General features: G+C 38.5%; 1 protein-coding gene across 6 annotated transcripts in view; it reads left to right on the top strand.

Annotated features, from left to right (window-relative positions):
• VPS13D (vacuolar protein sorting 13 homolog D) overlaps positions 1 to 15,225 on the top strand; it is a 107,576-nt gene that overhangs the window by 53,063 nt on the left and 39,288 nt on the right. For all 6 annotated transcript variants that reach the window (XM_037380140.1, XM_037380142.1, XM_037380139.1 and 3 more), the window contains 15 exons: positions 45 to 175; positions 422 to 597; positions 720 to 843; positions 1,678 to 1,913; positions 2,662 to 2,770; positions 3,421 to 3,578; positions 3,934 to 4,042; positions 5,917 to 6,096; positions 6,359 to 6,475; positions 6,816 to 6,965; positions 7,829 to 7,978; positions 8,824 to 8,920; positions 10,600 to 10,748; positions 13,121 to 13,255; positions 13,585 to 13,752. In XM_037380140.1, coding sequence (XP_037236037.1) covers positions 45 to 175; positions 422 to 597; positions 720 to 843; positions 1,678 to 1,913; positions 2,662 to 2,770; positions 3,421 to 3,578; positions 3,934 to 4,042; positions 5,917 to 6,096; positions 6,359 to 6,475; positions 6,816 to 6,965; positions 7,829 to 7,978; positions 8,824 to 8,920; positions 10,600 to 10,748; positions 13,121 to 13,255; positions 13,585 to 13,752 — 2,189 coding nt within the window. The remainder of the gene's footprint in view (positions 1 to 44; positions 176 to 421; positions 598 to 719; positions 844 to 1,677; positions 1,914 to 2,661; positions 2,771 to 3,420; positions 3,579 to 3,933; positions 4,043 to 5,916; positions 6,097 to 6,358; positions 6,476 to 6,815; positions 6,966 to 7,828; positions 7,979 to 8,823; positions 8,921 to 10,599; positions 10,749 to 13,120; positions 13,256 to 13,584; positions 13,753 to 15,225) is intronic.

Here is a 15,225-nt window from a genome sequence, read left to right as displayed (position 1 = left end):
TTTTGTAAATAACAGCTTTGGTTTTAACTTGTTTTTATTACTAGGTATCGATGTTAAAAAAGGCAGAGGCCGCTATATTGATACATGCATGGTAACATTTGCGCCTCGTTACCTGTTAGATAATAAATCAAGCTACAAGCTTGCCTTTGTTCAGCGGGAATTTGCCAGAGGTCGGGTAAGATGCATCCTTTTTGTTACTTGTTATTATGATACTTGTAGTTAGTCACAGCGTCTTCCAACCAAAAAGAACACAAACATTATACTTGAAGGTATTGTTGGCTAGTTATGAGGATCTTTCTCCGTATTCTAATAGCAGCATCCACCTAACTGAATTAATTACTGGGTACATATTTGAGAGGTATATAGATAATACTGTTTTTTAAATATCTATAGGGTATGTATTTTCCAATTTCTGTACTAGGGAACGTCCAATCCTGATGGCTATATCTCCACCCTTCCTGGATCCAGTGTCGTGTTCCACTGGCCACGTAATGATTACGATCAACTATTATGTGTGAGACTAATGGATGTCCCAAACTGCATTTGGTCCGGGGGCTTTGAGGTCAACAAAAACAACTCATTCCATATTAATATGAGGTAGCTATTATATATAAATGTTCTGTAGCATACTTCTATTTTTTGATAGAAGCATCTATTTCACACTGCAGATAATGCAGCTCAGAAGCCTGCCGCTCTTGTAATTGTTTGTTCTTGTTCAGGGACACCTTGGGAAAATGTTACTTCTTAAGAGTAGAAATTACTCTTCAAGGAGCCACATACCGCATTGCGTTCAGCGACACAGATCAGTTACCACCACCTTTCCGCATAGACAATTTTTCCAAGGTAAAAGAAGAAAAAAAAACCCCACATTTTTCTTTCATTTTTTTAGTTTAAAAAGCAAAGTTCTTTTGTGTTCGTTAGATGAGGGAGCTGATTAGCTTGTGTAATGAAATAAAAATTTGTGGCAAGAGGTATTCGTGTAGATACTAATTTTCTGAAGTTTTAATAAAAGTTGTTAGTACTCAGCTGCTTTATCTTGTTTAATAGTAGTGCTAACATTGTGGCTTTTATGAGTACGTTAAAAGTCTTAGAAGGAAGGGCCTTATTACTGTTGAGAAAATTGTGCGAGGGTGATAGTTTGTCATCTGCTCTGTGTTCTTTTCAACACTTGACTAACCCAAAGTTAATTCAAAGAAAGAATTTGGCTGCTGCTGCCCCTTCCTTTCTCTCTGTCTTCAGGCTTCCATGTCAGCGAGTATAAAAACCAGAGAATTTACTTTGCACATTTAACAGTAACGCACTGACTGCCTTGTGATCAGAGCAAGAGCTGGAGCAGTTCGTACTTACTGGTTCTCGTTCTGTTTGGTACTGAACTGTTAAATAGAACTGGGCAAGTCCTAATTTTGATGATGAGGTTTGAGATGCTACCTACCACAGGACTAAAGACATTTTGAACTACGGACAGCAGATAAAAGCAAAGATGACATTTCTCATCCCTTTGAGACTATCTTTAATGGAGACTGAATGGAAGAGAATGCATGTGAAACCATTGGCGGGGGGGAGGGGAGCTGAACACATTTCAGTGATCAGCTCCTGAGAAAGGAACAATGATAGCAACAAATCTGTCTGGTTAACAATTTCTGCATGAAACCACATCCTCTTTCATGACTGTTACAGGTCCCGATTGTTTTCAATCAGCACGGTGTTGTCGAGCCAAGGCTGTACACTGAAGTGAAGCCCATGACCTCTCTGGATTACGCATGGGATGAACCGATTCTGCCGCCTTTCGTAACGCTGACAGTTAAAGGGGCGGGCTCCTCAGAGATCGTCTGCAGCATGAATGACTTCGAAGATAGCAAGCAGCTTTACTATGAAAACTTCATCTATATTGCTGCTACGTATACTTTCTCAGGGTAATTCTTTATATATTAGGTGAACATACTTTGAATGTTCATGGTGTTCTTCAGGCTTTACATCAATATTCTCTTAATGGTTGCCATTTGAAAATTTTTCAAATGCAGCTAAACTTATGTCAACCTTATAGCTCACAGACAAATGCCAAATTTCAGGAGTCTATAAGCTGTGTATCTTACCTCGTTTGGTCGTGGTAACTTGGCTCTATAGGTGCAGCTTGCCATTATTTATTTTATCACATAATGAGAAAGATTTGGCATATGGCATCTGCTGTGACCCCACTGTCTGATCTTGGGAGAGCAAGGACATTTAGGGTCACCTCTGGGGGCTTAATTTCACTTGATGTATAAAGGAACTTGACTACAGGGCATACCTGTTTATGAGATGCCTGTGAATTTTAACCTTGCACTGCTATATATGCTATTGAAAACAGCTACGGGAGGTTAATACATTGTTTATCGCTTTCCTCAATACAAGGTAGAAAATTTTCTTCAGCATTCATCTGCTTTGCTTGTGAAGTTCCTAGCTGCAGTGAGAAATCAAAGCCCCTTTTAAGAATGTACTCAAATTGACAGCTTACACTGGTGATTCCAAAAATAATGAGGAAAAAAAAGGCAATACAAATTTTTGCCTGATCGGCTATATTAGACGCATAAGCTTCCTCACTTGGATTTTGGTACAGATCTGATTCAGACTACAGAAGCAGCAGCTTCTGTGAATAAACATGATGTTTTCTTGGTGTTCTAGTTCACAGGAGCCAAGTGTAAGACCAGTTGCTTCGAATAAGGATGCTGCATATGCAGAGCTTGTCCTTGACGTTTCTCCAAAGACTCAGCGAGTTGTGCTGAAAAAGAAGGTACCAAGGCACATTTGTTTTTATTAAAATGCTGTTGCTACGTGCTGAAGTAAAATCATATGCTGGGAGAAGGGAAAAATAAAAGACACTTTCAGGATAACTAGGGTTGGACACAGACACCGTTGAAAGTGACAAGTTACTGCAATTCGGGCTGCTTGAATTAATGGTGGTGCTCCCACATAAGACTTTTTTATGGAGGTAAGGGTGACAGAAAAGAAAGTTTGAATAAAAGTAGTAAGGAACGTTGTAAAGGCCTCTAAGACAATCAAGTGTTAATTATATGTTGGATGTTGTAATGAAGTTACAAGGTAGGGCATGCTTCCTTTTTGGTTGCCTTGTAAGTAAAATCTTCTATTTCTGGAGCTCTTAAGACATAGAAACTCTATTTAAATATTGCCGAGATTAAAAATAGCTTGTAAATGCAGCTCTGCATCTAACAGTGCTAATGTAGGATGTATACCTGTTGAACATCAGAGCTGAATTAGAAGGTTTTATACAGACTAGTTCCTAATTCTAATTCAGGGCTCTGAAGATAAATACATACAAGTCCTTCCAAGAATTATAATTCAAAGCATCTGATAGCAAACCAGAACAGAAGTATCTGCTCTGTGCTGCTGTGTTCATTTAAATGTTGAGTTTTTATGCAACAGGAGCCAGGAAAACGATCTCAGCTTTGGAGAATGATGGGCACAGGAATGCTTTGCCATGAAGGTTCTTCAGTTCCTCATAACCCCCATAAACCTTCTCGGTCTGTGGACTCTTCTATGATTTTAGATATTGCAGGCCTGGCAGCTGTCACGGATAACAGGTATTGCAAATACAATTTCTCAGGAACCTGATGTATATTCTAACCATGTCTTTGAAAGCATACTTAACATGATATTCTCTGAATAAGGAAAGAAACTATTTTGAAGACATGTGGAAAAGCTAGATTTTTATCTGTCTTTGTGAATGGACCTCATGATCACTTTTGTGACTTGGGAGAATTTTTACAAGCATGACTAATGTATTTTCAGCAGCAGATTGTTAAAAGACCACTTCAGAAGTGAGATTAGGAGAATTTGCTTGAGGAAAATTAGAGTGAGTGTTCACCATCAACAGATCTGCAGAGTAAAACTGTGTTGTAACCCTCTCCAGTGCTGGGTGACATGCTTTCCTTGCAGGTACGAGCCCCTGATGCTGAGAAAGCCTGATCGACGGCGCAGTACTACCCAGACATGGAGTTTCCGTGACGGAAAGCTGACCTGTGGTATTCATGGACTTGTTGTCCAGGTCAGTCCTGATCATATGTTAAACTTGTTTTGGCTGTTGTGATAGAGATGATGGAGTCATTTAGGCTTAGTATTGAAGTGAACTAAAAGCTTTGAGGCCAAAGTTCAGAATGCAGAGGAAACCAGACTTGCACAAACTGCTTGTATGGTTTAAATTCATGTTTGAACGTTCTTACCAGTTTCAAATAATTAATATCTTGCACTATTACTTACTATAAATAAGTAATCAGAAAGGTAATAGTACATCATAGTTGAAAATGGACGGTATAGTGATAAATAAGGGCCTTGATATTCTCACACATACCAGATGTGAAAAAGCTGCAGATTGTGTCAGTATCGCTGATGAAGGTCAAGATTTGCACTTCTCAGAACCATGGTTCTGACATTTTAGTAATTAGAATTTTAAAAGCAGTTTGAACTGTTTGCTCTGTGTGTTCCAGGAAACTGGCTTGCAGACAACTAACACTTGCAAACTGCTTGATAATTCTGCCTGCTGATGGTAGAATTTGTAGGCACAGAAACCTGGATTGCTTTTACAAATTTGAGAACTAAACATCAAAAGAATTTTGATTCTCTTTTTTTCTTTCTTTTTAAAAGTGTTTCAACCATATTTATCCATAGCTTACAAACAAATTTTAGTAAGTTATCCTGCATATTGTTGAAATAGAAAGTATGTTTGTAATAAATAATGATGTTATATCTAATGTTTTATTTTGAAAAATAAATTCTGCCAGCTACATCAATGGAAAACGACCTCAGTTCAGTGGAAAAAGTACCTTTATAGGGAATACATTAACTCTTGTGATGAAAGTGAGTCTTTTATGTACACAGTGAATCTGGAATGGATCTGTAGGGTTCAGAATGTTACTACTTAAAAAATTCTGCAGCTAGAACACCCTCATGTCCTGTTGGAGATAGCTCCCCCACCCCTGTTCTTTTCTTGCTTCTAAATTCATTGTGATTCATTGGTTGGGGTTTTTTTTCCAAAACACATGCTTTGGATATTTCTTCATCTTAAAACAGGACAGCAATGACAGAAGACCAGCATCTTGGTCATTTTGCTCACTGTGTAATAGCAGGACAGTATGCATGTTCCCTGTGAAACTAGAAGTAGCCTGCCAAAACCAGTTTTGAGGTTTCAGATGCTTGTTCTGATGTAAGAAAAGAAGAAAAGTATGGGAAATGCTCCTAGGGGTTCACAATAACCTTTTAAGACTGTATTTGTAGTTCTGTTCTGATTAATTTTAAAGGAATGTAGTAGCCATAAAAGAAGGTTCCAGCCTCCAGGATAGATACAGTAGGGATAGCAGCAATGTAGTGTTCCTTTGTCACCTTTGATGCTGTGTTTCAATTCTAATACCAAAAAATAGATCTAGAGAGAAGTATTTGACTTAGTTCCATGATGTTGCATTGATCGTTTTGTGATCAAATTACTGTAGCTTAGTAAGTTACTACTTATCAGTTTGAAGCAACCAAAAAAGCCTTGCATTGCTGTTTTAAGGTGTTGACTCAGTAAGGATTTACATCCTGATCTGCAGATCCAGAGTTCAGCTTTTATGTCGTTTTGAAAATTTTTTCAGGAAGGACTTCCCATGTTCAGTCACAGTATGATATCTGCAGTTTCTGAACGTGCAGTGGGAATACTTAATTACTGATCTTGGCTTTTTCTTGTAGCTGCCAAACTGATTAAACACGAGTTACCAGAAGCTTTAGCAATATCAAGTCAAATGCTGCTGGACTGCTTTTCTTTTAGCTCTGAAGAGCAAGGAGAGGAAAGTAAAATACACTTTTAAATCATTGTACGTAAAGTTACCTGAAGCTTTTAACCTATCGCTTTTTTTTTTTCTCTCCCCTTACTCTTTGTTCTCTTTGCAGGCAAAGGGAGGAATACTAGGTCTGCATGATGGAGCAGAAGTTGTTCTTGGTCCTGATACTGCACTTGAACTTCTGGGGCCAGTTCCACCTGAACAGCAGTTCATAAACCAAAAGATGAGGCCTGGGTCAGGAGTACTAGCTGTTAGAGTCATCCCGGATGGGCCAACTAGGGTTCTACAGGTGAAGTCCTTCATTAACTAGAATCCAGTCTCATTATTTGCTTGTACTTGAAATACCTTTTTCTGTATTGCATCTCTGAATTCTTGCAAGAAGAATTTTGTAGTTATATGAAGGGGGAGGAGAATATCATAAAACAGAAATAATAACAACAAAAGTTTTCATTGTACTTATGTTTAAAAATGATAACTTTGTAAGGTAGGACAGTATAGCTGTGATTTATAAATAGGAAAGCGATCATTCCAGTAATGTATCTGTTTATCAGATAACGGATTTTAACCAACGTAGAAATGATCGTTTATCTAGTGAAGGAGATGAACTTCCAGTTACGGAACAAGATCTACACAAGTTAAAAAATCCAGATACAGAGCAGGAATTAGAAGTAAGTTATTACAACTAGTATCTGTCTCTTTTATTTCTCATTTTCCTTTCTAGATTTTAAAGGGGGGGTTGGGGGGTTGATTGTTAACTTTTCCCCATGATGGCCTCTTGTTATGAACTTGTAGATTTTCCTGCTAAAACTCCTTATTCTTAAAAGTTGGGATTATGTCTTAACACCTTGTTATTTGAAGACTAATTGTCAGTTAGCTTCTCAGCCTCTTTGGAGAGATGAGTCTAAGAAAATAAATTCTTTGCAGAAGTATGTATTCAGTATCACAGATTTTTTCAGTGTTGATTTGTTACTAGGGTTTTTTTTTTTCCCTCTTCAAATATTTTCTCAGGTGCTTGTGAAACTGGAAGGTGGAATAGGGTTGTCTTTGGTCAACAAAGTTCCTGAAGAGCTAGTATTTGCGAGCCTCACAAGAATTCATGTCCACTACACACAACTGTCGACAAGTCAGGTGCTAGAGCTTAGTGTGCAAGACATACAGGTATTTACCATTTTGAAACATTTATTTGGTCATGGATCTTCTGCAGAAGTTCAGTCAGCATCGGTGTTCCTTTATTTTCTTTGTTTTCGACTGTATCTCATACCATCTGTCTGTTAGGCAAGTTAGAATCTTACTTTATTTTGTAAACAGGTGAGATTGAGATTTTTCTCCCTTCCTGGTTCTTGGTTCTTGATGCTTTCATTACGTAGTGGAAAAGCAGCTATTGAAAGCAGGAGTCCTAATGCTGGTAGCACTGCAGTATAAATCATAGAATCATAGGCAGACAAGACAAGTATAAACCTATTACATTTTTTCCACCTAGATTTTGGGTTTGACTCTGCAGTTCTGCCTTAACACTTGTTTTGAGTTCAGTCTTTGCAATTCAGAATTCACAAGTTAAACTGAAAGAGTGTAAAAAGTGGTTTTATTCTACTAAAAAACTCCTCTAAATTATTAGAATTTGTTCCCAATATATAAGATTTTATTGGAAGGGGAATTGTAGATACTGATGTAGATAACATGAGATAAATGGATATTTACATGCATCAGTCAAATGCAGGAGTAGCTTAAGTCTCCTGTGCAATATTTTTGGCTGTTTTTTGTAAAGGAAAAAGTCACAGAGGATGTAGCAATTTTGTTACAAGTTTTGTTTGTTGGTATCTGTAATAGTATTTTTTTTAAGGGAGGACATTTCTGACTACTTTTCAGTATGATCTCAGTGAGATCAATAACCAAGTATATTCAGTGTCTCTCTGGCTCAGGCACCATGTATTTCTGAAAGCTTTGAAGTCCTCAGTTAAGTGGGATCGATTTTGCTGTTGTCTTCTGCTCAGATTTTGTTGTTGTCCTTATCCACTCTGTAGGTGGACAACCAGCTTATTGGCACTACACAGCCTTTTATGCTCTTTCTCACGCCTAAGATGAGTGAAAACGAACCTGTGGAGACTGGTCCTGCTGTGCAAGTAAATGCAATGAAATTTCCCAGTAAGAATGCACTGACTGATATATACAAGGTAAACCCCAGTCTTGTGATGGTGCCATGCAGGTGCTGCTCTGTTTAAATGACCCTTCCTGTTCCTAATTTTCACTAGTAATCTGAATTCAATAATTTGTGAAATACACTGTGTTGAATTAATAGTGGCGTTTAAAGGACACTATATCCACCTTCTCATGTTCATAGTGTTTAAAGCTACGGTACAGTGAGGAGCAGGATAATAAATATAGTTAAAAATATAACAAATTGGGCCAGACCCTTGATTGTTCACATCTGTGGCCTTACTTTTCAAGCCAGTTATTCTCCCCTCAGAATTGGTAGGTACCATTGTAGCATAGTGAGCCAGAATATCTATGCTATATTTCTTGTGAGCATTTACAAGGTTATTACTTCTCTCTGATAAGCTGTTATCTTGCAGCATAAACCCTGTTCTGTGTACTGCAGCTGTTCGGAAATGTTGCCTGGAAATGTATCCACCAACTGTGGCATGCATTGTGAGGGCAAAATGGAGTTAGTTATCAAGACCTGTTTTCTCACTCGGAATCTTTACCTGTGTATGTCAGTGCTGTTTTCAAAAAGAATGGATCTTGGTGTTGGAAAACAGCTAAGCATCAGATGCTGAAGTGTTAGTATTAGGTAATGACACACAATGCCTCCCAAAAAATGGAAACAGTCATCACCAGTTGTAGATAACTTTATGTGAAGAAAACTACCAAAGACGTTTTGAAGGTGTCAGTCTTACACTACAAACCCATTCCAGTGAAAATATTCTGTTGGAGTAGAACACATTGTCCTGTTTAATGGATTACGTGGATTATATTTCTAGCGTTAATACTGTAAACTGAGACTTGTTTATCTTCCTAGCATCTGATGATCACTGCACGTAAGTTCACAGTTCAAATTGAGGAGAAACTCCTTCTGAAGCTGTTGAGTTTCTTTGGCTATGATCAGTCTGAATCAGGTATAGTATAAAATTACAAAGACCAGTTTTACAGCATACGGAAGTATTATGATCTTACATATAAAATAAGGTCAAAATGCCTAGATACTCTTAGCTCCTTGGAGGCTTCCGCTGCTGAATAGAGAGCTGGGAAGCTAACGTCTCGGTGGCCCCTGTAAAGCTGTTCAGATGTACTGTGCTCGGTACCGTCTTCAGGTGATGACCTGTGCAGCATGCTGTTGTCCAGTACATGATGGCTGAGCTGAGCCTCCATGGGAAGCAGTTCCATATTCATCTGAGGTTCCTGTATCTGGATTCATCTGCATTAGGCTAAAAGAAATTGTGTCATTAATGCAGCGAACCTCATTGTTTAGTAATGCTTGTTTATTTAAACCCAAGGCTAGAAATGGGATCTCTGTTCATTTGTTCCTTGGGCAGTTCCTCTTGTTTAACTGAAGGAAACATTTGGCTGTCTGACCTTTTAGTTGTGGCATCCATAGCCCTAGCTTTAATTGTAATCAAGTGTTCTTCCATTCAGTGAGACAAGACAGAGCTCTTGAATCTTCTAATCTCATAGATGTTGTTGTAATCCCTCTGTTGTGGGGTTTATCTGTACTTTGGAAACTTTCTGAAATGTTTGTTTTGGAGTGGCAATTGAAAAAGTCACTTTTATTATGCAGTAGGGTCTGTAGGGTTATATAATAAAGCAACTGTTGCAGGAAAAAAAGTATTTTTGGCGTGATTCCAAATGAGGGCAAGCCTACAAATGATGCTCAGGAGTCCTGTATCTGGCTGATCCACAGACATCTGAATTGTCTCTGAAAAACTATGAGTATTATGTTTCCCAGTTCCACAGAGGACTTAAAGACTTAGGTCTGTGGTGATGGGGAGAAATAAAGATTTTGGGTTTTGCTCTTAGCTGCATACTAATCTGTCCTTTGTTTTGGTTTACCCTGACGCTTTTGCTGGATTTTTTTCCTTATTGACTGTACACTCTTTGTAGTTTATCCACTGATGCTGATGAAGTCATCCAGGATTCAGACAAAAAATATTTTGTCATTTACAGTCAACATGTTAGTTTGTTCAACCTGAGTTGATAGGACTTCGTAATCTTTCATCTTTCCCCTGCCTTCTCACACCACCAAGGTGCTCTTACAAATAACATTTGAACCTGTTAGTGTCAATAATATTTGGCTCACTCTGTATGTAAATTGATTTGTTGAATCCCTTCCAAGTAGGCATTTTGTCCATTCTGTAGTGATAATTGAAGATTGTCAACTTTGCTTGCTTTGTACATACTATTGAGTTTAGTGTGTAAGGTAGCGGAGAGAGGAAAACGTAAGACCGTGACTACACAGTGGGTGACGTTGCGTAGTTATGTTTGTCTCCTTGTTTCTGTATGCTGACAGAGATAAATTAGAAGCAAGATTAAAAGCTCAAACAGCTTAAACTATGCACTTGGGTGATGTTTTAGCTAGCTACAAACACATTCAGTTTTTAGAGATGCAGGCAGATCTGAAAAAAAATTCTTGAACCTCAAAGGTCAACTTCATGTCACAAGGCATGAGTAACTTTTATGGCTACACGAGCAGTCGCACATACTTCTTATTTGTAGAGATGAACTATTAGAGTATGCATTCATAACCCCATATTTATTGATGTATAATCTATTCCAATTCCTGTGTTTTGTCTGGATGCAGAGGTTGAAAATTATGATGAGAACCTCCATGAAAAGGTTGTTGAACAAGGTGGAGGACAAAAGCGATACTACTTTGAAAATCTGAAAATTAGTGTGCCTCAAATAAAGTTGAGTGTCTTCACTTCCAACAAGCTGCCTTTGGATCTCAAGGTATGGCGATGTATTCACAGCGTACGCTTCCAAGTAAGGAGATTCTGGTGCAGGAAGAAGAGGGAACAGAAAAGCTTTAACTTACTGCTATTAATTTCCATTTACTCTTCCGTTATTTAAGTTACAAATAATAGAAGTTCCAGTAACTTCTACTATTTAATTTGCATTGATTTCCAGTCTCTTCTGTAATATTCTTTCATTTTTGTAATTTCAGTTGAAGCACAGCCAACTGAACCTAATAACTCACTGCTTTACAAAGGATCGTAGGTACATTAATAGTAGTATAAAGAGCTTAAGGGGAATGCCTGTCATATGGGAGGGCTGAGGTGAGGGTGAAGAAAGATAAGAAGTTACTTAACTTAGGGAGTAGAAATGCAGGACAACTCTAAGCGTTTTCATCCAGAAAATATTGTCATGTTTACAGTCGTCCAGGTAAACCAGGGATCCCAAATTATAGCAAGAAGATAATCGTGTCCCGCGTTCCCAACTTGTGTGTTGGGACCTTCCCGGATGTAATAAGATGGCAACAGTCAGCAATATTTTGGTTCTTTCTGAACTAATAAAACTAATTTCCTCCAGGGTGGGGGAGTTGAAACCAAGCCAACCAACCAAACCATAAAAACCCCTCCCCACTGGGGGGGAACAGAGCTGCTGCCTACTCAACTTGTGTGTTCAAAAAGCAAAATAGAGACGCTGATCAGGCTTTTTTGTGCCCTTGATATTAAGGGCATTAAGATGTACAAGTTTTAAAAGAAGTTTAGTTTTGTGGAATGAATGTCTATCATGGAGTCCTACCAAGATGACCCAGAATGTCATCAGCCCTGCATTCTTGTACTGCTTTTACCATATCCGTGTGCAAAGTGGACAGTTCAATAGCTCGCATTAGCAGTGTCTGGAATGTGTCTGTAGTTTAGCTTCAACGTGAAAATGCTTATTATCCGATTATCTCAAATTCATAGAGAGAAAACAGTGTTAGTGGTGAGTGCCTTTAAGAAACTGGTATGTGCACTCCTCTGTTTGGATTTCCTACCACCTTTGGTATAAGATTGCGTATGGATATGGCTTGGCAGCCGCCAGCATTGTTCCCGAGAGAAAACTTGGCATATACATTCTCCCCCTCAACGATAACAGTCACTGGCTGTATTCTGTATATTAGCTGCCACAGAAAGAGTTCCATTCAGGTTTGTAGCACAGGAGAGTTCAGGGTAGGAGGGAGACAATAATCACAGTAGAGCCTTTGTAGAAGTTTTTCTGACTACCTCTAATGTTTCTGGCTTGGACATTGCTGTCTGGTAATTTGGTGTAGACAGATTATTTTTATTAGGTACCAGTATTAACAAAGTTGCCTTATATAATATCTGATAGTTAAACAGGAAATTACTTCCTACCCAAGTGAATAATGAGGACTACTCTAGTTAGTCATCCATTTACTGGAAAAATAAATAGGTCCTTTCTTACTCGCAAACTGAAATCAGACCTGTAATTTGCCTTAATTGCCTGCAGGTGGCAGAACACCTCATACTCCTTACTGCCAAGCTCGCTTTAGTGATTCATGTAGGAAGATGCAACGCGAGTACCAGGCTTCTTGCCGCCTTCTGATTTTCTGGTGACTAGGACTGTGCAGATGCCATTATCAAGACCTGAAATAGAGAGGATCTCTTTCTTTCTCTAAAAGATTAGTTTTCTTGTGAATTTTTCAAAAATGACTGTATGTGTGTGTATATATAGATGTATGGCTTGTCCACCTCAAACATATTTTTTTAATGTATAAATTGTCAAGTTAGAGATGGCCCATGGACTAATTACTGTCTTAGTTTTCTTCTTTGCAAGTAACTGAAAAAGCTGGTGTAAATTTCAGTACACCACATAATGTGAAGAAATGAGCCTCAGGTGCGCAGGAAATTATGTATGTTATTCCAGCTCATCCTGACACTTCACACATTCGCAGAACTTCAGCAGGGTGGAAAATACGCAGCTTTGTCTTCACGGTATATCAAGGAAATTGATTTAGGGTCTGATTTAATTGAACATAGAGCAGTTACACAGCTAAATGCTAAGCATAGAATCTTAAATGCATTTTGTTTTGAAACATCCCTATCAAGTGTAGAAAACAAACAGATTGCATCAGGAAGAGCATTTAATGACTACCTAATTAGTGAAGAAATGCAGCTGTAGTAATTGATCATTGCTTACAGGTAAGAGGTTTATGGAGTGGTTGCACTCTGTATCAAAGCGTCTGCATAGCAGTGGTAAATTACTCTGGCAGCTTCAGATAATTTTGGTTTGTTACCTGCTTTAAGATGAATTCATTTGGGTCCTGTGAATGAGAAGCAGAGAGAAAAATCAAAGTAGCAATATCTTTTATTTAATAGGCATTGAAAAGCACACTGGGATTTCCTCTAATCCGATTTGAAGATGCTGTGATTAATCTGGATCCTTTCACTAGGGTCCATCCATATGAAACTCAGGAGTTTATCATTAATGACATTCTGAAACACTTCCAAGAGGTAAGTGTCATACAGATTTCCGTTGTGGCAAAGGCTGAACTTCCAGAGAAGTTCTCTACTGAGGGCGCAGGAATCTTCCTTGGCTATTTACTGAAGTGTTGGCACTGTGTTGCTGCTTTGGTACATGGAGAAATAGCATCACGTGCTTCTAAGAATACACTGCATTTTAAGGTGAAACTGTTGTTGATCTTAACTGATATTTGTGTGGTCATTTCTTCAGTGAAACTATTTTGTATAGGGGTTTGTTGCGGGTGGGACTTTTGTAATCAACCTTGCTGCTGTCAGTGTGATCTGTAAGCGGTATTTCATTCTTCCTGTTGATTCTACAGGAGCTGCTCAGTCAGGCAGCAAGGATTCTAGGTTCTGTGGATTTCCTTGGCAACCCTATGGGTCTGTTGAATGATGTTTCAGAAGGTGTTACTGGACTTATAAAATACGGCAATGTTGGTGGTCTCATAAGAAACGTCACACATGGAGTATCAAACTCTGCTGCAAAGGTAATAATTATGATATTAAAGTTTGCTAGAACAGTAGGCAAAAAAGAGTCAGGAAACCAGTCAGAATTACAGACCATCTTTAAATTGCGTTATGTACCGTTTGTTTTGTAAAAATTGTGTTTGAAGTGTAGATTTTTATTTTTTTTTTAACATTTTATATACACAGTTCAGGGATGCCAAAAACCTTGCAGGAGTCAATGAAACCACTTGAGGCCTTATTATTGATATACATATATTTGCAGATTGAATGCAGTAGTTAACGAGTGCAAGAATTTAAATGTTGGTTAAGTGTGGCATCATCTCCTGTGTGCAAGTGAACAGAGTTCTATCACATGATGTATATTCAAGAGAAAGAACATTATAGAAATTGGGAGTATTTAAGGGGTTATTTAGTGTAACAGGAGTTGTTAACTTTTATTTTTGGAAAGTGATTAAGCTGATATGAATATAAATTATTATGATAACACTTGAGATGTTTTATTGTCCTTGGCACACAGCAACAAACTAGGGAATTGCTAGATTGCTACGCATTTATCTTTAGTTTTAATTGCAAAGCCTTTGCATGGGGAATGTTCTTTTGTCCTTCCTGATAACAACTGAGAGAATTCAACTATATCAGTGTTATCGGTGAAAATAACTGTCCTTAGTGCCCGAGAGAGGTATGATCTGAGACGGCAGCCAGAAGTAGGAAGTGGCTTCCATCATGGCTGATACTGTGCGTGATACTGAACAAACATAATGCTCTTGACATATTTTTCATTACATGCATGGTGTACCAACATGTACTGTAAATGAACTTTGTGATCATGGGTAGAGCCGGAATAATGCTTTCTTCACATAAGGACATGTTAGGAGATGTTGTTAGGATTTGTTTGCGGGAAAATTCTTTACTTCCTACTATTTTCATTTACCGAAGTGGGAAGTTTGTACATGTATGTTATCATGGTTCATCCTTTCACAACCTATTGCACTTATACACAAGGAGATCTACTCTTTGCCCCACATTAGTGGGAAACGGTAATTCAGAAGATGAGAAAGCTAAAATGTAGAGTTTGCATAATTACAGGTAGATCAAGAGTAACATTATGAAACCTAGTCAGAGTGCCCTAGAGATCCCCAGTCCATTGCTGCGGGCGTAGCTGTGAGCATGTCTAACCCAGATACTTGAACCCTGAGGGAAGATGACATACACCTTCTCTATCATAATTACCTTGTTCCCAGCATTAGCCCATTTGGGGCAATTTCAAGAAAATTAAACAAAATACCATGTTGTTGATGTTCCTGTCTTAACCCCATACCGAGTGATCCTGTGACTGTCAGCACCACACATCCCAGCTTATCCAGGCAGCCTGGTGGAGGCTTACTGAGCTTCCCCAGGGCAGGGGCCCTCTGGGCGGATGCCTGGTTTGGCCAGACTTTGTGCTCGTGGTTCCAGTCTCTGGTGACCCATCCACGCCACCCAATAGAGTTTGT

Source organism: Falco rusticolus, chromosome 3 (genome assembly GCF_015220075.1).
Source record: "Falco rusticolus isolate bFalRus1 chromosome 3, bFalRus1.pri, whole genome shotgun sequence".
NCBI lineage: Eukaryota > Metazoa > Chordata > Aves > Falconiformes > Falconidae > Falco > Falco rusticolus.
Note: the sequence above shows the minus strand (reverse complement) of the source record. Positions and strands in the feature narration are given on the sequence as shown.